This window comes from Gallus gallus, chromosome 5, assembly GCF_016699485.2.
Source record: "Gallus gallus isolate bGalGal1 chromosome 5, bGalGal1.mat.broiler.GRCg7b, whole genome shotgun sequence".
Classification (NCBI taxonomy): domain Eukaryota; kingdom Metazoa; phylum Chordata; class Aves; order Galliformes; family Phasianidae; genus Gallus; species Gallus gallus.
In genome coordinates this window covers 49363151-49384098 of record NC_052536.1, presented here as the reverse complement: position 1 = coordinate 49384098, position 20948 = coordinate 49363151, and the positions used below count along the sequence as shown (strand labels likewise).

General features: G+C 35.7%; 1 protein-coding gene across 20 annotated transcripts in view; it reads right to left on the bottom strand.

Moving 5' to 3' along the window:
* TRAF3 (TNF receptor associated factor 3) overlaps positions 1-20948 on the bottom strand; it is a 69388-nt gene that overhangs the window by 8732 nt on the left and 39708 nt on the right. For 17 of the 20 annotated variants that reach the window (XM_046942506.1, XM_025150935.3, XM_040701285.2 and 14 more), the window contains 7 exons: positions 18958-19062; positions 17989-18156; positions 14046-14126; positions 11202-11276; positions 9292-9384; positions 4637-4777; positions 343-517 (listed from right to left, as the gene is read on the bottom strand). In XM_046942506.1, the coding sequence (XP_046798462.1) occupies positions 343-517; positions 4637-4777; positions 9292-9384; positions 11202-11276; positions 14046-14126; positions 17989-18156; positions 18958-19062 (838 nt within the window). The remainder of the gene's footprint in view (positions 1-342; positions 518-4636; positions 4778-9291; positions 9385-11201; positions 11277-14045; positions 14127-17988; positions 18157-18957; positions 19063-20948) is intronic. The other 3 variants (XM_015287825.4, XM_015287826.4, XM_015287827.4) reach the window with 3 other exon arrangements.

The window sequence follows — 20948 nt, the reverse complement described above, 5'->3', positions numbered from 1 at the left end:
AAATAATAGAAAATGACCTCTTAGTACACTGAGAATGCATTTAAAGAAGATGCTGAAAGCTACTGGCTTTCAAAGATCAGCTAAAGAAGTGTTTATAATGAATTATAATATTGTAATCAAGACACTGGTCAAGAAAACAAAATAAAAGAATTAAGTCTCAGAAACAGCTTGGAATCAGTGCCACAGCGTTGAAGCGACTGCATCATTTCCTATGCATGAATCAGAAGAATCAGAATTATTGATGCTTTCACAGGAGAATGATAATGAAACTGGCATTCAGTGGATATCCTTTTTCCTTTCACAGCACTACTGAGTACTTCAGTCCATTGTGCTTACACTTACTTGTATTTCGAGCTCCTTGCCCCGCAGTTTTGTCAACACTTTCCAGCTCAGTCACTCTGTTCTGGAGGGATTCCACACTGCTCTTCATGCTGTCAGCCTCCTCCCAGTTCTGTCGGAAGGGACGGATTTCTTTGTCCAGTTCTTTCAGTTTCTCTGCTTGACTGTCTATCACTCGCTTTATGAAACAGTAAGTTAGAGTTACAAGAAAAAACTCAAAATAACAAAAAGACATAATTCATGCAGAATAAACAAGGACTGTATATTCATAATAATATGCATTTCCAGTACAAACAAGTTTCACTTACAAATATTGAAATACCAAAAAATTAGAGCACTGTCAGAATTATCAACACAAATACTTCAAAACAGGATTGTTAGAGTGCCTTTCTCTAAAGATTTTTTTAAAAAGCTTTTCAATGCAAGAACAATATTCTAAATGCCTCTACACTGGTATTATGGGCTGGTATTTGTTGGGTATTTAGAGTACTTAAGTAACGTAGTATGGGCACAACTTACCATGGTGTGAATCAAGTGGCTGCTAGCGTGCATGCTTTTATCATTGAGTAAAAGCAAATTAACTCATCCCTCAGGAAAGCCATTACCACTCTTGCTCTCCACATGGAGTAATAGTACAAATACATGCAGATACAGGGGCATTAGCAAACTACAAGCTCCTATCCATCAGTTATCAATGCCTGAGTTATTTTGTGCCCATATCATTAGGAGCAAAAGCTCTACGTAGCATAAGCAGAACTAGCACTGCTAACTTCCTTAAGCACTTCTGAAATTCCCACCCTTGCTTCCTAAATTCAATAAACCACACGTCCTGAAGGTGCTTGCTTATTGAGTTCATTAGTTGTTTTCTGTGCTTTTGTTCGCTTTTAAGAAAACAAAACAAACAAACAAAAAAAACAACTGATTTTAGTAAGTCACAAAATACAATACAAAGTTATAGATATTACATATATTATTTATATATATATATATTTAAAAAGACCCGTATTCCCCAAAACAGGAATATTGCAAGCACCTCAGTATATTTTAAGGGACAACATACTCCCCAGTCTACCTCAAATCTGACATAAGAAATACATAGTACTCAATCTCATCATGGCTAATTTTGACTAGCAGGAATTTTAGCCAGAACCCCATATTCAGATGTAAAGTTCAAATGGTAACAGAAATATTTGAGTCAAGAAACTACTTTTGCTACCACCTACAGTTAAATTCCAGTTGATTATTATACAGTGCCAATGTGTAAGAATTACTTTTCACTTCTTTAAAAAATTATGTTTGAGTACAAAACAAGAAAATATAGTTTGCATTTGCATTCTTGTTAGCCATATGGATTCAATGTTCCCCACTGATGGGGAAAACCCTTTTGCCTCACGAAACCTTCAATTCCCCTTTTAAACACTGGCTTCTTAATCATGTGGTTTCAGTTATATCAAAAGTCTGTAATGATTAATCAGTGGCTGTCAATTTGACAAGCCAGCTAGCAACATGATGTTCTTCATGGAATGTTTTATTCTGCTGTGGCCCAAAACCACTAAGTAATCCAACATATTTCAAGCTTAACCATTTATTTCTATGTTGGTGTTTTAAAACAAGCTTATATATATCACTTGCAAAATTAGGACTTTGTCATGGAAAGCTGTGTCCTGAATCTTAAATCAATGGCTATGGTCCCATTAAACAGATTGAGCAACTTTCCTGAATGTACTAATCATTAGCTACCAATATAGTCACAGCCTTTCTCTTGGACTGACAATCATCAGAAAATAAGTAAGGAAACAGCTGTTTGCTATACATACAAAAGGAAAGACTCAATGGAACGTCATGAATGAACTCCTTGAGACCAGAGCCAAAGGACTTATCCATTAGTTCACAGTTAACAAGTAGAAGTAAATGAAAGATGTGTCTAAGTCTGATGTTTTCCCTGTACTCACACAAACCATGAACTCTCCAAGGCAAGGACAATAACATGCTTAAGGTTTTATATAGTGCCTCACACAGAGATGCCCTCATTGCTGACTGGGCCCTCTTAACATTAACACAGTACCAAACAAAATAAATAAGCACATTATTTGACAAACTGGGAAAGTTTCAAAGGTGCTAAAGAGTTGTAAGCTGTTTTCCTTTGGGGAGAATGTTTTTCAGAAGCTGCCACCAAGGACCAACTTCTCTCCATCAACATGTGTGCAATGCTCTGCTTTCATAAATGTACAACCAGTGTGGAGTTTAAGCTTCTTGTTGACAAATGTATAGCCTTTTATCTCCTCCATCTCTTCATGTGAATTCAAAAGATACAGAATAATCACAAGTAGACTTGTATTCCATGTTTGTTTTTTAAAGCAGAGGGACCTCTATTGCTTTACCCAGCAGGGACACAGTGTCCCTCATGCTAGGAGACACTGATGTACTAAATCTGAATTTAATGCACAAGTGGAGAATTTCACTCTCTCTAATTATGCCATTAGAAAGCACACAGATGTCTCACACTGTACTCATAAATTTTCAAGTAGATATCAATTTTCTGAACGAACTTTTTATTCCCGCAACTGACCTCTCCAGATCATTAATCCAGAGTTATATGCCTGAAAAACTATTCAGGGCTCTTCTGGATATTGATTTTCATCTAGGTTTTTTGGTTTGTATTTTTACTATACTATTTCAGAATTTTAGCAGTATTATTTATTAGAAGAATTCAGCAAATTTCATGAGGAAATTTGAAGAAAACCAGATTTACAATTCTCTCTCAGATGTTCCTAATGGACACAGCAAAAGTGAATGGCAAAAGAACACACCAGAAAAGGAACAACAAGTACAACTTTGACTGGAGAAACAAACTGTGCATCCTCACTTCTTTGAAGGAATGTATTACCTATTAAATAATTTTACACTCATAGGATTGTTCTGCCTTTTGTCTTACATATTTCATGTCCACACACAGCTTAAGGCTTGGCTTACTATTATGATTCCATAAGCTCATAAAAATGACTGGATACTGGATATGAAAGTTCCTTTCCACAAAATAACAGCTGATCACATGCCCTCTCTTAGTGAAGCTACTGGAACTAGCAATCAGTCATCAAGAATCAGAAAAAACTCTACACTATGTTTTCTCTATTTTCCCTCTTGTTACTGGTTATTGAGACAGCATATGTAAAAATTCAGGCTTACAAATTAACTTACCTCCGGGCAGATTCAATTGGCAGTATCAATACATACATGGATTGGCTTCCCAGTGTCAGAACGAAAAACTGTAAGCATGCAGCCACATCTCAAACTACCATCAGACCAAGCAACAATAACTAAGGCAGGCTAGACTGGTTACCACGTGAGCAGCACATGGCAAGAGTAAGTGCTGTAAGGATTTCTCCCTGCTGCTGCAGAACTTAAGCAATAGTTTGGAGACTTAAACCTTTCTTGAGTACCGTAACATCTTTAGTTCAAAACGTGAACAGTAAGGGAAGGAAATACCTTTGTTTAATTTCCTTTAATGTAGATGGTAAAACATATCTGATATTGGGGCAGAAGACATACTAGGGTAATGGGTAGGCAGTACCTTCACAACTGCTTGTTAACTAGCTCCTGAGGTTTCCCTAGCTGCAACCCATAATTTCCCAGTATTCGAATTCCAAGCTAGGTCTGAATGCAAAGTATGGCAGCTTGGACCAAGCGCCATGCTAGTGCATCCAGAAGACTTTTACTTTGACACTGGTTTGTGGCCAGGTGATTCAGACCACGGAAAAAGAAGCTCACATCTATTGGCAAAGGAATATATAGACACATTTTCCTCAGAAAGCTCAAAGGATAACAAAAATACTGATTTTTATAAAGTGTATTCAAATGCATTGTGCTAAGTTGGGATTAATTCCTTATCAGATTGATTTTACTCTTAATTAATATCTTTTAAAAAGCCAAGAAAAAAGAAATACAATTAAATGTATTAAACATATGACAAATTTAAGATGCTGATCTTTTCCTCTAGTTTGACAGTAGTCATGATTGTTCTTCAGATAATATCTGTAACTTTGTTTTTAATCTTTCTCCTTTTTTAAATGGGGCTTTCCATTTTAACCCAGCCTAGGCAACTGCTGTGCTCTAGTGAAGTATCTTCTTCCAACAAACACAAGCCAGCTGCTGACAAGAATAAAATAAAATCAGAAAACCTTTGCAATAAGCTACACTCTGCCCCCTTTTACTTACAACACCTCACTTCACAAGTGCAAATGTACAGTACAGAAGCTACTACCATTTCTGTTTAATGGGGAGATTCTAAATTTCTTACCTGTAAATGAAGTATTTTAGATTCATTATTCCGTAGCATTTCCTTCTGTCTTTCAATTTCTATTTCAAAGCTACAAATCTGATTATGTAAAGTTTGTATACTCTTGTTCTTTTCCAAACTTTCATTCTGGAGCAAGGCCACCTGGAAAAAATTCTACAATTACTCCTGCCAGAGTTTATTAAAAATACCCATACCTTCATTTGTTGTAAACTACCTTACACCCACAAAAGAAATGAGATCCTAAGGAAATCTCTCTCTCTGTCTTTAAAACAAACAAACAAACAAAGCAAGAAAAAAAAACCCCAAAGAACAACAAAACTACCTTCTGATAGCTACTTCTCCGCTTCCACAGAGTGGTACTGGTACAATTTTGGATGATAAAAGTACAGATGGGATACGGGAACAGCAACAGAACTTATCTAAGCATAAATCTTTCCTTTATTTAGGCTGTAACTGAGTTGTGGAACTAGGACTGCCTCGTTAGCGCAACAACCACCATTGACTTGATTGTGGCTTGGAGTTTGGAAGAAACCACCTGAGCCCTGCACAGACATTGCTAATTAAGAAAGCATTAATCTTCCCCATCCACGCCTATCTGTTCTAATCTGTACAAATTTCAGTAAAAAATTTGTCTGAATGAGATTGGTTTGGCTTCACAGAATGTGATGGTCATGAGCACTCCTGAGACAAGCGAATACAGAAAGGATTCATGTATCTGAAGGAAAACGCAGTGTGTCTAATAGTAGAGCCGGTAGCTACAGAGACAGACTGCAGATTATATTCTCTCTCTGTATTGACATTTTATGAATTCATTCGTTAGTGACTCATTCTGATTTTAAAACATGAGCCTTGTTACAAGGAGATATATTATATGATATTCTTGTAGATGAAAGTAATACAGTTAAATATTCTCTGTTACTACAGATACACACTACTTTCTGCTCTGTCCATTAATGTGGTTTGGAGGAGGGGAGTGGTAGGTTGCTTCTATTATCTTTTTTAAATCTCATTTTTCCTAGGCAAGATTAGTAAGCAAGAAAAATGTAGAAAATAAACAACCCAAAATAACATTTGGATAACATTTGGACACATCCTGATCAGATCCACAGTTAGATCTTTATGTGGTTAGGAAGCAGTACCATTCTTGACCCACAAAAATCTTTTGATAAACATTCCACATTAAGACCAATTACTTGGATGCTTTGTGTTCTCAGGATCTAACTCTCTCAGCATGTACACAGAAGTTTTTATCCCTGATGTGGACACCATTGTAGAATTCCAATACTTTAACTGCCCTCTAATCAGATACCACTGGATTGCTTACATGCCACTACATTCCTAGGCTCAAGAAGCTATTTAATAAGGTAAATAATTTTGATCTCTGTACTAGTCTGAAGTTGACAAAATAGACTGTCAGAGCCCACAGGCATTCAACATGTTCACTGAAAAGGGGTCCAGAAATACAGAGATACCATACTTCATACTATGTGTTTATCTACTTTTCAATATAGCATAGCACATATGTATATAAACACACTAACTACAGCTTTCATACATGGAACTGCAGCAGAAGAGGTTCAAAAGAAATGAGACAAAGCTAATTTTGCCAGTACAGAGAGAGAAACAATCCTGAGGCTAAAGTAATGCATTCCAAGGTACTAGATAAAATTTCCAAGAATAAGTACAAATTTAAACTAGCACGCCTGCCTCCCACATAGTTCAGATCTGCCGGGTTGCCACTTCAATTTTCACATCCTGCTTTTCCTCAATGATTCAGCGTTCTTTAGTTAATTGTGATCCTTACATTCCTCGTCTCTCACTGTTTCCTCCCCAGGCCTCCCAGTGATCAGGTAGTTACACTCTGTGTCACCAGCCTTGCATTTCCATTTTTGTACAAGTTATAGTATGTGGGCTTGTCTTGTGCTCAAATTTTCCACACACTTTTACAGAACATAAGAAAAACAGAATTATGTCTTGCAGTCTTTAATCATACAGAGCTGTCAATGCTAACTCAGTAATTGCAGTTTGGTGGTAATTTGTGAATAAAAAGTCTTTAATGCTAAGTAAATACAGTTTCCTAATTGTATTTGGCATAATCTTTGGAACTTAGGATAATTACATTAAAAACAGGGTAAAGGAAACACAGCATCCATTTATGAACTGCATCAACAACTAACTTCTTTTATTGTGCCATATTTGCAATACCTTGAGGAAAAAGTGTGTTCTTATTCAGCAGTTTTTCAAATAAAGCCATTCTTATGGTTATTGCTTACTAAAAAAGAATGGAAGAAATCCTCTTACACCACAAAGAATTGGATTAGAATAGACAGGTCCCATTTTTAAGTCACACATTAAAAAACAAAGAAGAGTTTACACCACATTTCCTTAAGACTGGGACAAAGCCAGAAAATTATGTTAAAATCCAAAAAACCAATTGAAATTCATTTGTTTCCAACACCAGCACCACAAAACCTGTGGGAGTTAGGCCTGCACATCTGTCCCATCACAGTGACCAAAGCACCAAGTTTTAATTTGTCCCACAACACTGTGGTCCAAGATTTTAAATCTAATTAGCTTTTAATTGCTTCTTGCTAATAACACCATTCGAAAACCAAACTCAAAATTCAGCAGAAGCTTTGCAGCTCTGAAGACTTTCAGCTTGCATGCCCCCACACCACTGCTGGGGGCATATCACAATATGGTGACTGGGATTGGGCCATTTCTTCTTCCCCCACCGTATGTATCACAGTGAGTATCCCTAACAAAATACTGACCCTCAGAAACCAGCGACAAGATTTCAACAGGGCTCAAATTCAGTGATATTCACCAGCCAAGCTAACTTTGCACTGTCTTTCTTCAGTGCAATTTTCAATTTTTTTTTCTCAAAGAGAACAACGAAGTTACTAATCATTTTAGTACTCTTCGCTAGAAAACTCACAGACATATGATATGTGGTTATTCTGGTAAGTTGGCACTGTCTTGGGATTTCCAGTGATTCAATTCTTTATTATGAATAGGAAGAAGTCTACAAAGCAGGAAGTGAAAAAGTAAAAAAAAAAAAAAAAAAAGAAAAAAAAAAAGAAAAAGAACAACAACAAAAAAAACCCACAACGATAAGTAGTTATGTCCTAACTGAAAATCTTTTGGCTTTTTTGAAAAAGAAAACAGTAACAACTATAGTAAAGCGTATACTGTCGTGGCTGTAAAAGAGATAAAACTGCTGGGCACTTTTTAAATAATGAAGCACCTCTCAGGACAAAAGGCAAAAAATGATCTATTCTGGAAGTCACAGGGAACAGTTGTTTTTTCTTTCCAATGATGTAAAATAAATGCTATAATTTTAATTAAACTAAGGAAAAAAAGAACTAAAGATATGAATTAGTATCTGTTAAAACCAAAACCCATGCAGTTCCTAGATTTAAAAAAAAGCTCAAGTGCAAAAGCAAACTGAAGTATTGACTGATCAAACTAAAAATTACAGATGCAGTAAAAATTGTATGTGAAAAAAAATATACCAGGGATAAAATTTCATTTCGCTGTTCCTGTTATCTTCTGCTTTAAAACTACATGTTCTGTGGCTGCAGGGTCCTGTTGGAAACCCATACATGAGAGACCACTGTCTTAGACCAAGAGCAGAATGTGCTTTCTAGAAAGCTTACTGAATCCCTGTTTGCAGTCTGCTGCAAGATGTCAGACGTCAGAAACCACACATACACAATGGCCACTGAGCTAACACTGGAATCATTATTCTCATTTAAATCTACTCTAGAGAAACCTGAAGGCCTTCTGATTCTTGTGCCTGCAATTGTAGAATGGTTCTAGTAATTCTGGGATTCTTACCACCACCATGGAAAAAAAAAAGAAAATGAAAATATAAAACATTATTTTAATGGTTATGTATAACATTAACCTTTTTCAAAAATGTAATAAAGACCTGTTCTGAAATTCTCTATTTTAAAATCAAAGATGTAACCATCTGCTCTCCAAATAAACTTTAATTCATTTAAACTGTGAAGAAGATCAGAGCTATTACTGGTGTGATTTCCAGCAATTTCCAAATACCATACATTCTAACAACAAGTAACGCCAAAAGGATGCACTGCAACGAGAACTTCACTCTGATCCAGCACTAAAGCAGAAAACCGTCATGGCAAGATTTACAGTAATTTAACTGAGCTACAATGATTTAATTAACCTTTGCAGGTCATTAAGTTTGGAGAGCAAGTGCAAAAACAAATGAAATAAACAACTGCTTTATAACCTGGTTTTTCTGATAATGTAATTCCTTGAAAAATACTGAGGTAGCAGAAATACAGCTCATAGCACTGCCATAGCTTTCTGAACCCTCTCTTTTGAAGGAGACAGCTCAGGGAGGAAATTTAATATTGGATAGTTTATCTATGTGAACAGAGTGTTTTACTTAATAAGATACCAATGAGGAAAATTGTATATGGAGTTGCAAAGCCAAAGTTCTCATAGCATTTTATAATAACAAAGGTACAGTTATGCTATGTGGCTTGAATGCTTTTGAAGCTTACTATTGCTTTAGCTGTGCTGTTGAACAGCTGTTAAACAGAAAAAAAAAAGTGCTTCTTCTAGTACTTTTATATGATTTAAAGAAATCAATAAAAATTAGAAGTGAGTAGAAGATATACCTTATTTTCTAGAGCATTGCTCCACTCTTTCAATAAGTTAACATGCTGCACTGCTGAGCTGGCTTCATGTGCTTTAATTTGTTGGTTTGTTCCCTGTGACAACAAAGAATTTATACATTTTAGCCAATTCCACTTCTTTTAAACCTACAAAGAAAGAGTACATCAAGACATCGAACCAACACTACGTATTTTGGTTCACGGATGCATGTTGCAGAACAGTAGGGAGAAGGGAAATCTACTTGAGAATTTACAAAAGTCAGGAATACATTTAGTAGAGCAAGTGTTTTATACAACTGCCATATATCTCCATCCAATGAACTTGATATGTCAGAGACAATAAAGATGAACAAGATTTACAAAATAAATCGTATTTCAGTCTTCTGCATAGTTTTACACTAAATAAACCACAATAAAACTCTCGAGTCACACACAATCTAAAATGTCCAATTCCCCAAACCATAATTTAAACTTCTGTTGTATTTCATAAACAGCTTCATAAGCACAAAATTTCCCCTCAGTTGAGTATTAAAGACAAATATTTAAGATAAATTTATTATCACTGGAAACTGCCAGCTTCATAAACCACTTTGAGAGATAGTACCATGACTACTTCGTCATCCTAAAACGATTGCTCTACGATAGTCAGATGTGCTGCCTCTGCACAACCTATAAGTGCTGTTACAAATAATCACTATATAAAAAGTTTACAGAACACACATAGATCATATACAGAGTACATAAGATGCAGACCATATTATTTTATTTGTATTGTGTTGCATTACACCTACTTCATTAAGTACTTCACAACACAGAGTATATTAGGTTTCATAGTAGTTAAGTTGCAAAGAAACCGAAAAGGTTTCAATGATCCTCAAAGTATGCACTCTATATAAAATACTAAAAATATATATGTGGATATATGTACATATATGCACACATATACATACATAAAATGAATGGCAATACATACGACATAACAGTGGGTAGGGTCATAGCACTGATCAGTTCTACCATTAAGAGCATTACTGTTAACACTTAAAACGATGAATGCCCATTATTTAAAAAAACTGGAAATACCTGCAGGAAGCAGTTTACTGAGAAGTGTTGCTACTTACAGTTCTTGTCTTTTTAGATTATCATGAACTAACAAATGAATGACACTACCTGATAAACTCAATTTTTTCCTGTCAGCAGTTTCTGAAGTTTCCTTCATAATCCTTTCATAATACAAGATATATGGTATAGTGAGCAGAATATTTTAAGAGACTGGAATGCTAATACTGAAACTCAACTCCAGTGTTGGACTTCCTTTTGTTTTGTTTTTTTTTTTTTTAAATATTGCAGGGAGTTCCAGGATTACATAAAACTTTCTTTTTTTAAACTGGTTTTCATGCTATGCTTTAATTATACTTGTATGTGCACACAGACATAGGAATGCACATTAAAATTGATGTTTTATGTGGACTAATCTATGTTTAATTTTAATAAAAATATTAAGACACACAAATGAAAGAAAATATAAATGTACTTAGCTCAAGAAAATAAAGACTTTCATATAAACAACTGAAGTTACTCGCTTGTTTGCTGAAGAACATAAATTACTTCACTATTATTCTGTTATGAAGTTCTTGAAATGTATCATCTCTCTACTTCAACAAGCTGTGCCTAACAAATCAACTCCCAAACCACTGCATGAAAGTGATGTTTTGGGGTTTTTTAATATAGGTTATTTTTAAAATGAAAAAAAAAAAACCAAAAAAACCCACCAAACATCTAGTACTTAACCACTCAGTGCAACTGGATGACTTTTTCTTAACCAAGATTAGAGAAGTCCAGAACTTTCATGTCAAAGAGTTAAGTTCTACTTGCAGATTTTCATCAATTGGGAAGTATAATTGTTATATACTGACCTGAAAAGTGCAGCCATAACGCTTAAAACTACAGGTACTTGGGGCATTAATACATTCTGACAAATGTGCATTCAACTGCAATAGGAAAAAAATGTGAGTTTTGGCAAAAGACGTTTGCATGATAATGCTCAAAACATAACGGGCACAGGTTATCAAGTTTGTAGGGTGCCATCTGCAGAACATACAATACACGTGTGTATATTTTCTCCAGTCTGACCTACAGTGCAAATACTATATATACACATATGTAAACCACACGCACATGCCAATACAGTATACAGTGATACATTTAGTATACAGTGAAACTTCTACTAAAGACTATTTCAATAGGCAGCCCGATTTAAGAAAAAGCAAACAGGGCACTCCGCAATTATTTGCAGGATTTCATTTGACTTGAAAGAATGATTAATCTTTTCTCGCCAAGTGATTCTTACTGGTGTTCTGGGTAAGTCTTAAGATCAGTTTCACTGTAGCATATTACATCTTTTCTATTCTAATTTCATGAGGAACCAAATTTTCAAAACAGAACATGCAATTCTCAGTGCCAAAATTTAACAGTTAAATTACACAGAAAAAAAAGACTAAACAAGTACTGCATGAAACAGACAAAGAGCTTTTGAATAGATACAGTTAAACAACTTCTAAAAATGCAGTATACAGGATTTAAAACGATTAGTAAAATGCCTGCATTTTTCAGATTGAGATTTATTCCAGTATTTTTTATTATTATGATGATGAACACATCCACTTCTCATTTTAAAATAAACCAATTCACAGAAGCATATACGTATATACAGACAGCAGCCATCGCAGCACAGAGGGCAGCAGCTGGATGCAAACTGCCCAAAAGTTGGAGCAAAGAGCCATTTTGGAAACAATAGAACAACAAAGCCTCTCTCTTCAAAAAGAGAATCTGCAGTTTGTATTTCCCACAAAGCAGAGAGGAGCTAGAATCTAGCTCCTTAGCTGGCATCACTCTCTCAGCTTGCAAGATCTCACGTGAAATTCCCACACAGTAAGTCCCATATGCCCCAGCTCATCCACCTTCAAGGAAAGAAGGGGTGAACCAATTCTGCTTTGAACATTTAGCTCTGGAACAGACAGGACAGACTTTGCAATCTAATACCAAGCTGTAGTCAGTCACTCATCTCTGACGCACACCTATATGATCCAAACACTATCTGTAGAAATCCATGGTAGAGTTTCAAAAGAAACACATGGTTCAGAAAAAAATAAGACCAAATAAGAATGAGACACGTGGTAAAAAGGCTTTACTAGAATGCCACATTCTTAACTTCGCCAAACTAGAAGTCTGCCAAAGAGTTACAAATTGAACATGAAAAATTGCCATTTATTCTACAGTTAAGATATTCGCTTTTTGTGCACTACAGGATTTTCTCAAACTGTTAGGCAGGCATTTTCCCATTTTCGGCATTAGAGACATTGTCCCTAACCATGCAGCTAAGTAATACACATATGTATATATAAACAGTATCAGAAAAGAATTAAGCAACATGTAACAACAGATGATGCAGGGCATGCCAACTGTTTAAAGCTCTAATTCTACCAGTGGTTTCAGAACTTATTTCTGGCGATATGTGCACAGAAGTGTAATTTGTATGGTGTATCGATCCAGGCTTTAATGGGACAACTGGTTTTTTTTTTGCAGTCATATACACCTTTTTGCAGTCACTGCTCAAGTAGAGATTTAACAATATCCCTAAGTCCTCCAGAACTGGGGTCTAAACTCAGGAGCTTTCAACTGAGAAAGTCACTGACAAAATTGACCCAGAATATATACTTTCTCTTGTCATGGCAGCTTAGCTTAGTTTCAATTAATAGGTACAGTATCCATTTCATTACATTTCATTATCCTGGGGGAAAAGACTGCCCCTGTGTTTGGGAAGTGCCTTGTGCTCCTTGGGTACTGTGATATGATTAACAATTTACAAGTATAACCAGAAAAAAAAAAAAAGGAAAAAGAAAAAAAAAGGAGAAGAATCTAACTGAGGAAGCAAGTATAATTGGAAAGAGGAAAAGTTCATCCTCAGATCAGAAACTTAGCTTTCCTTAAATGAGGTCTACAGAGTGCTGAAAACTTAAATAAGCTCTTCCCATCCTAAGCAAGTTCTTTTTTGAGGGAAAAAAAACAACATATCAAGTCTGACAGAAGCTACTTATAAACAAGAACATGGGTCTGTTCAAAGATGTGTGCTTTTTTTTTTTTTTTTTTGCAGTGATGTAGAGATTGGATTAAGTTTCTACATACTAAGAGAAATGTTAATGCATTCTTGCATCTGGCTGTAGGAGCGCTGTATTACCCTCTATGTTACGCTAATTCTCCAAGTGTCAGTTATTTTTTCCCCAAATTTAATAATCTTAACCTTATTTTTTTTTTCCCCATGAAATAATTCATATTAGGAATTCACTTATGTTTTTCTAGTCTTTACTAACTCTTGTCAACATGCACTAAAATTTCACTCACTCATTCTATTTTAATACAGTCACTACCACTGCTCCAAGATGCTGCTCTACTGTGATCAACAAATGCTTTAGATCAGGGTAGGGATGTTAAAAAAGAAAGCAGGAAAGACATGCGCTGATCTTGGGCAAGCAAAGTTTATAATACAGACACAAAATTAATACATTAATTTTTTTTAATTGCTTTTCAATAGATCATTAAAGATACTCGAGTGTTTCACACTTAACTGTGTGGTAGAAAAAGCTTTTCTTTAGATCTCACATTTTAATAAAGGAAATGGCTTCTGGCAAAATTCTTGCGAGATCTTACTAAAAAAAAAGCATTCAGTTTTTCTCTGCACAACACTGGGCAAGACTTCTTACCTCACTCCTCATGAGTGTTTTAACACTGCATTTATGAGGACATGAAACCATGACACACGGGCAGTCTGTATCTTCATGTTTCTATAGAGAAAAAAGCAAACAAACCACAGATCAACTCATACCCTGAAATGAATGAGAGGACTTAGCTGCAAAGAAAAGTATTCTACAATAACTCAAAAATACACAGTTTTTTTCAATGTTTATCCCAATTGTGTAAAGAGTTACAGAACTGCAATGCTGAAATGTCCATTTATACTTTTGATAATGTGTTAAAATTCTAAAGTAAAAATAAGGATTTTCTTATTTTTCCTATGGAGAGGAAATCCACTTGTTTCATCTTATATTATCTTTTTTACTCAAAAACAATGTGACTGTAATAAAGTTGGGTTTTCTCCCCCAAGAATTACTCACAAAAATGGTCAGCTTTAACAGTGAACAGAACTACAGCAGATATCTGTTCAGTAAGAGTACACAGCTCATGGAAAAGCTCTTCAGAAACATTCACTGTACATTCAGATAATCTCTTCTTCCTACATAAGGATATTACCCTTCCAATACTTTTCTAAATTTTATTCCCAAATATCTGATACCAAGTCTCACTGCTACAAATCCAAAGTTCAAAGATATGTTGAAATTTATCACACTGCTAGACAGGCATTTTCATCTGAACCTAGATGATGACAGATTCTTTAGTATAGCTGTCAAACCCTATCACCATACAGAGGGAAAAAAAACAGGCCTAATCTAATTGAATTTACATATCTTCTCAGTTTTTCCTCAGCAAAATGAAAATCTGGAAAATAATAATTGTTTCATGTCAAGGAAATGCCCCATTCAACTTGAAACAAACTGTTCCGTGTCTAGTACTTAAGGAAAAAAAAGCAAAGGAACCAAAGATTTAGATTTATATGCTCGCTAGAAAAGGAAGAGCACGTAGCATGCCTTTTTTTGCCCAGTAACAATGTTTATCCTTGAAATAAAATCAAGTAGAGGAGACCAAAGTTCAGAGATGTGAAAGGTCTTGGTTCAAATCTCAGTCAAATCTGTGAGTATCTGAGAACATATTCCACCTCACTTTAAAAAAAAATCAAAAACAAACACATCAAGCATGCCATTCTGGAGCACGTCTTTCCTGCAATCCCTCTGATAAGCAAGAAAGTCCAAGTAGTTTCTTACCAAGACAGATCGGATAGCCTCTTAAAGTGCAGCAGGAGGTTCAGTGCCTCCCTACTAAGACACAGCCACCTGAACAGAGGCAATGCTAGCACAGATGGAAAACACCTCCTCAGACCAACAGTACTCTGATGATAAGAAGCAGGGACACATCTGGCTCCAGCGTAGCAACAAAGGAGCAAGGTGACAAGGCCTCATGTCTTCCCTAGTGGCTGTCCCAGTCAGTTCAGCTATATTTCAGATCAGTGAACAAGTGATGCCCAGATTGCCTTGGTGGGAAGGGAGCGGTAGTGAAGACCCAAGGCAACAAGAAATATCGTCCTTCTACATCTAAATCATAACACTATTATCTAACTACGAATTTTATAGGAAAAGCACTTTCAAGTAATAGAACATAGAAAAACATATGTCAGAATGATTTCAAGCTACTAGTTTGTTTTACAATGTAGCAGCTTTGTCAGAAGTTAGAGGAAAAGGTAGCTTTGTGGCAAGAAAAGTTTTACATGTGGTTCAAAGAAGAGAAATTAAGAAGTTAAGTCACCTAACAACAGGGCAGGCTAGAAAAATGCCATCTTAAAAGAAAGAAAAAGAAAGAAAAAGGGGGTGAACTAACATTGTTAACTAAAGAGTCTGCCTTCAACAATGGGGACTTCCTACCCTACAGGTCATGGGATTCTATGAAGTACTCCGGTAAAATTATTTTTGTTTCCATTTGCATACTTTTTTTTCTCAGTACGCTCCCTCTATCTCCATTTTCAGTTCAAGTCACTGAGGCCTGTTTCAGTCATTATTACAATAAAAAAAAAAATTCTAGGCTACTGAAGCTAGAGATGAACTCAACCTCTGGATGACAAACCTCAAATCAAAAGGAGCCTATCATTCAAATGTTCAGTCTCATTAAGCTTCTAATTCTCATTACTAAAGTACAATGAGATGACGTTCAGACCATAAGAAGTAAAACCATTAGCATTTCTCTAGTATCTGAACTTTAAAAAATCTAGGTCAATAAATAAACAAAAATGAGAGATTTTTGAAACTAAACAGTTTTATGTTCCTCAAAAGGTATGGGTGATTTCAGACTCTCAAAAACATACGTGTAGATACTGCATTGCCCCTATATAAATAAATTGACAACAAGAAACCCATGAGCATGTTGGTTAGATAGGGAAAAACAGCTGTACAATACATACCTAATATTGATTGATACTGTCCACTAAGAAAGAAGATATTTTTTAAACATCATTTTTTGCCTATTATCAATTCCCAACCCAAAGAAAAATTTGAGAATAGCATTCATAATCTAACTACAGTTTCACCTTCGTATGTGCAAAAATAGACAATGTAAAAAATTTTCTCCAAATATATACATTTTTACATCTCTGCCACCTGATGCTGAGTAACTGCACAATTATTAACGTACCAAACCTTGCAAGTATATGCTCCAATAATATGAAGACAGATGTACTTCCAAAACTCAGTAAGAGTCATAGAATCGTTTGAGTTGGAAGTGTCCTTCAAAGGCCATCCAGTCCCACTCCCTGCAATGAACAGGGACACCCTCAGCTCCATCAGGTGCTCAGAGCCCTGTCCAGCCTGACCTTGAATGTCTCCAGGGATGGGGCATCCACCACCTCTCTGGGCAACCTGTGCCAGTGCCTCACCACCCTTATTATAAAAAAGCTTCTTCCTTATACCAAACCTAAATCTCCCCTCATTTAATTTGAAACCATTTCCCCCTGTCCTATCACAACAGACCCCGCTACAGAGTCTGCTCCTTCTTTCTTACAGCTCCTCTTTAGACACCAAAAGGCTGCTATCAGATCTCCCCAGAACATTCTTTTCTCCAGGCTGAACAGCCTCAGCTCTCTCAGCCTGTCCTCACAAGGAAAGTACTCCATCCCTTGGATACACAGGCTTTTTTGTAATACCACCACAGAGCAAAGTGGCTTCTCATGATGGCAATACTTTACTTAAAAACACACAAGAATACAAGTGAGAATGATCACTCTTGGTCAAACTATAAAAACTACGTAAATAGAGTAAAAGTAACCATTAAAATGTAAGGGAGTAAGAGACTCAGCATAATACAGTAAAATGGGAAATTATGCAAACACAGCTTATAACTACATGTAACGTAAGTATAGTTCTCAGTGTCTGCACTGTACTTGCAACTCACAATATGCTGCTTATCAGACAACCTACTTAGAACAGCCTGTCATGTACTGTACTCCTAGACAGGAAGCCTGTCTAGGCCTGTCATGTACTGTTGCTATCAGGCTAAGACATTTTGTTATCACATTGTTGTCTTCTTTCCTTCAACAGCTCACAGAATACCAAAGAAGTAGACAAAACAACATTATTTCTCTAGTCAATTGCTATGCTTATGCTTTTCCAGTATAACATTTAATTGTTGATGGGAGTTGCATTTATTATATCCATTTAAGCAAAATAGAAAAGCAAAATGAAGAGTTACTTTAATATGAACATCAAGGAGCGGATTTGAATTTATTATTATTATTATTATTTTTAACCATAGCATCTGAATGCCAGAAAAACAGAGAAAATGTTTCCCGGACAGCGCAGTAGCTGGTGCGTCCACTGGAGGAAAAAAAGCAAAACAAAAAAACAAAGCCAGTCTATTTTCTGTTTTGACTTACAAAGACCACCTGAGAAGACAATACTCTACTGGCAACTAGGCAGAAGCACAGGAAGAATTACTACTCCGAATTAACATAAAGAATCTTGTTCTACATACAAGAAAATACTGCACCTGCAACATAATCATTGGGACTTGGCTTTTACAGTATTTACAAGTTGTCTCTCGGTATTTACAGGTCTTCTCTACATGGTCTGGCAAATCTTTTCTCAGTATTTTTTCTTTACAATCAGCACGAGGACACGGAAGCTCTTCAAACTGACAATCAGTTTTCAAATGCATCTGAAAGATGAATAAAAATTAGTCAAGCCAACAAAGTTTTGTGCACCTCTTCTAACCTTTGAAGATGTCCCACAGAAAATAACTCAAAATAAATTTAAGGTTAGAACCAAAGTAAACAGTTACCCTATGCAGTATATTGTGCAAAAGCAAACAGTAAGAAGTCTTCTCACAAGCACATTACTGATTTTACATTCCATTTACATAGAGTACAGTGAAATTTTCTCTAAAGATGTATATGACCAACTTTCATACTGTAAATATTCAAAATTCCACAACAGGCTATTTAGGAAAAATGTAAGCATTCTTTTTCAACATATATTATCTCATATAAACATATAGGCTACTTTAAGGGTTGTTTTTTTTTTTTAAATACCTGAACTGGTTCACTCAAAGCAAGTTTAAGAACTCACATATTTCACTGCAGGCTACCGTGTAATTATCCCTTCTGACTCTTAAGTTACTGGATTACTGCTACGTAATGAACCTTAATGAAACAAAGCTACAACTTCTGGGCAAGTCAGGTGAAGCCAAAGGTTTGATAATTCCATGCAAAAAAATCACCATTTACATCAGAGAATTATCATTATTAATGAAAAATTGAAATAAAAACATCCCAAAAATATCTCACATTTTTGAAGTACACATTAGGATTCAGAACAATTCAATTCTGTTCCAACTTCATCAATCATTCAGATCAACCACTCATGTGAGCGCATCAAGACACTGGCCAGGGTTTCCATTTGTAAGATTTCTTCTCATTCTTTAACAAAAATGAAGTCTTATGACGCTTAGATTACTTACCAGTAATTGACCCAAGGAAAGTTGTTCTTTGCAGCCCTTGTTTTCATTTCTGCAGTATATCTGAAGGGCAAGCAGTTCTCTCCTGCAACAATTATCCTTAAATACCTGGAAAAAAAAATAATTTAAAAATTAAATATCAAAGGCCACCCCACTTTAGAAACTTAAAAGCTCTCAAGAATATGAAAGTTCAAAGAACACAGAAATCATACAACGTAATGTCACCTAATTCTAGCCACATGTGCAAAAAATAAAATACTAAACATGTATATCACAGATTACCACACTATGAAGCAGACCAGTGAAAGAAGGTATTTGGACAGAAGCTCTAATAAAATAAGGGGTAAAGGTAGAAGAAAAGACTAAGATTTTTGCTATTTGCTTGCCTAAAATAGGCATAAGTTAGAAGTCCTCAGGTTATCTGGGAGACTAGAAGTAAGATGAAGAGGAGTCCAAGCACAGTAGGTTAGAGAAAAATACAGCAACTAGTCTGGTTTGTTCAAACACCTGTTTTCACTTCAATAGTAATATACAGTCACAGAAATTTTTTAAGGTCTTAGTTCAGAGGAGGTTTGTTACTTCAATGACAAGTAGGTTTCAGCCATCTTTTCATTTCAGTGCTTATAAGATTTTTCAGCATTTCTATCTATGACAGAACAGCAAGAAATTAGAAGCAGATTGCTCAGGGGCTTGGATTTTTCACCTTTTACAGATGATATGTCACGAAGCCTCTGATTCAGAAACAATGCAATGGCACTACAAAGAAGTCCTGTTGCTAAGGGGAGAAACTGGCAAAGAGGACTGAACACTGTTACTGTTATTTAGTAGTCCAAAATGAAGGGATAAGAGCCTCCAGTTATTTGTAATCTCTTCTGTGACAGTTTAGAAATACCAAAGAACTATGTTCAACCATGGCTGCTTTATTGAAAAATGGAAATGTGTGATGCAGCATTCCTGCAGCATATGCAGTAACTACAGAACTGTTCTGTACTAACACTTAATAACAACAAAAAGTTTGGATGAGAACTGTCCACAGTGACTGTGAATCTATTCCAAGCATCAGTAAAGAATGAAACACTGCAAACAATCTCATCCAAATCTCATCTGACACAGGTCACTGATTCCTGTTTACTCTTCAGATGTAAGTTTAATGAAACAACAAATCTCATTTAAATAACCAATTTTCAGCACTGTAGGTTGGTTGTGTTTGTTGTTGTTTTTCCCCACGAAGTAATTCAGTGTTACTAAGCATGGCTTTGCCAACTGAAATTATGATAAGAAAATGATTTTTAAAGTTTTGTAGAGAATGTCTGAAGGCTGTTTGGTGATTTTGGACATCAGCCCTTCATATCATCCTCCTATGTTAGAGATTTAGGAAGTTTCATAACAAATGTACATGTTTATATGTGTTAAGAACTAGAAAGCCTGAGTTGAAATAATGAATCAAGTACACATCGTTATTACTGGTCTGATTTCCTCCAGAGCCCACCTATGTCAAAACTGAATTGTTAAGCACTGTTCAGCGAACACCTCAGTGTTAAAATAAGGAGAGATTGATGTGCCCACTAACATTTTCTTGAAAATAGTTACTACTAGAAGCAGTAAAGACTACTAGCACACAAAAACATTACTAAGTACTTTAGACAAATTTGATGTAAAAAACTACATAGACTACATACAAAGTCAAAAATGATTTTCTTTACACCCCATTCTTTCACACAAGAAGTTTTGTTGTGACAAAAAAGGTGAAAGATTATAATCTATGCATGAAATAACTTTAAAAAAGTCTCTGATGCTATTACAGTTACTGTAACTTCACACCGCTATGGTTCCAGTGTGGCTCACAGAACAACCTGTAAAACAAAGTTAGTCAACAGTAGATGTTGGTCTGCGGCCAAATGAGGAGTAAGATTTGCCAAGATCTGTCACAGTCTCTGAATACCTACAGGACGTGCAGTATTTGTTACTATCCTCTCTGTTGATGAGAGAACAAC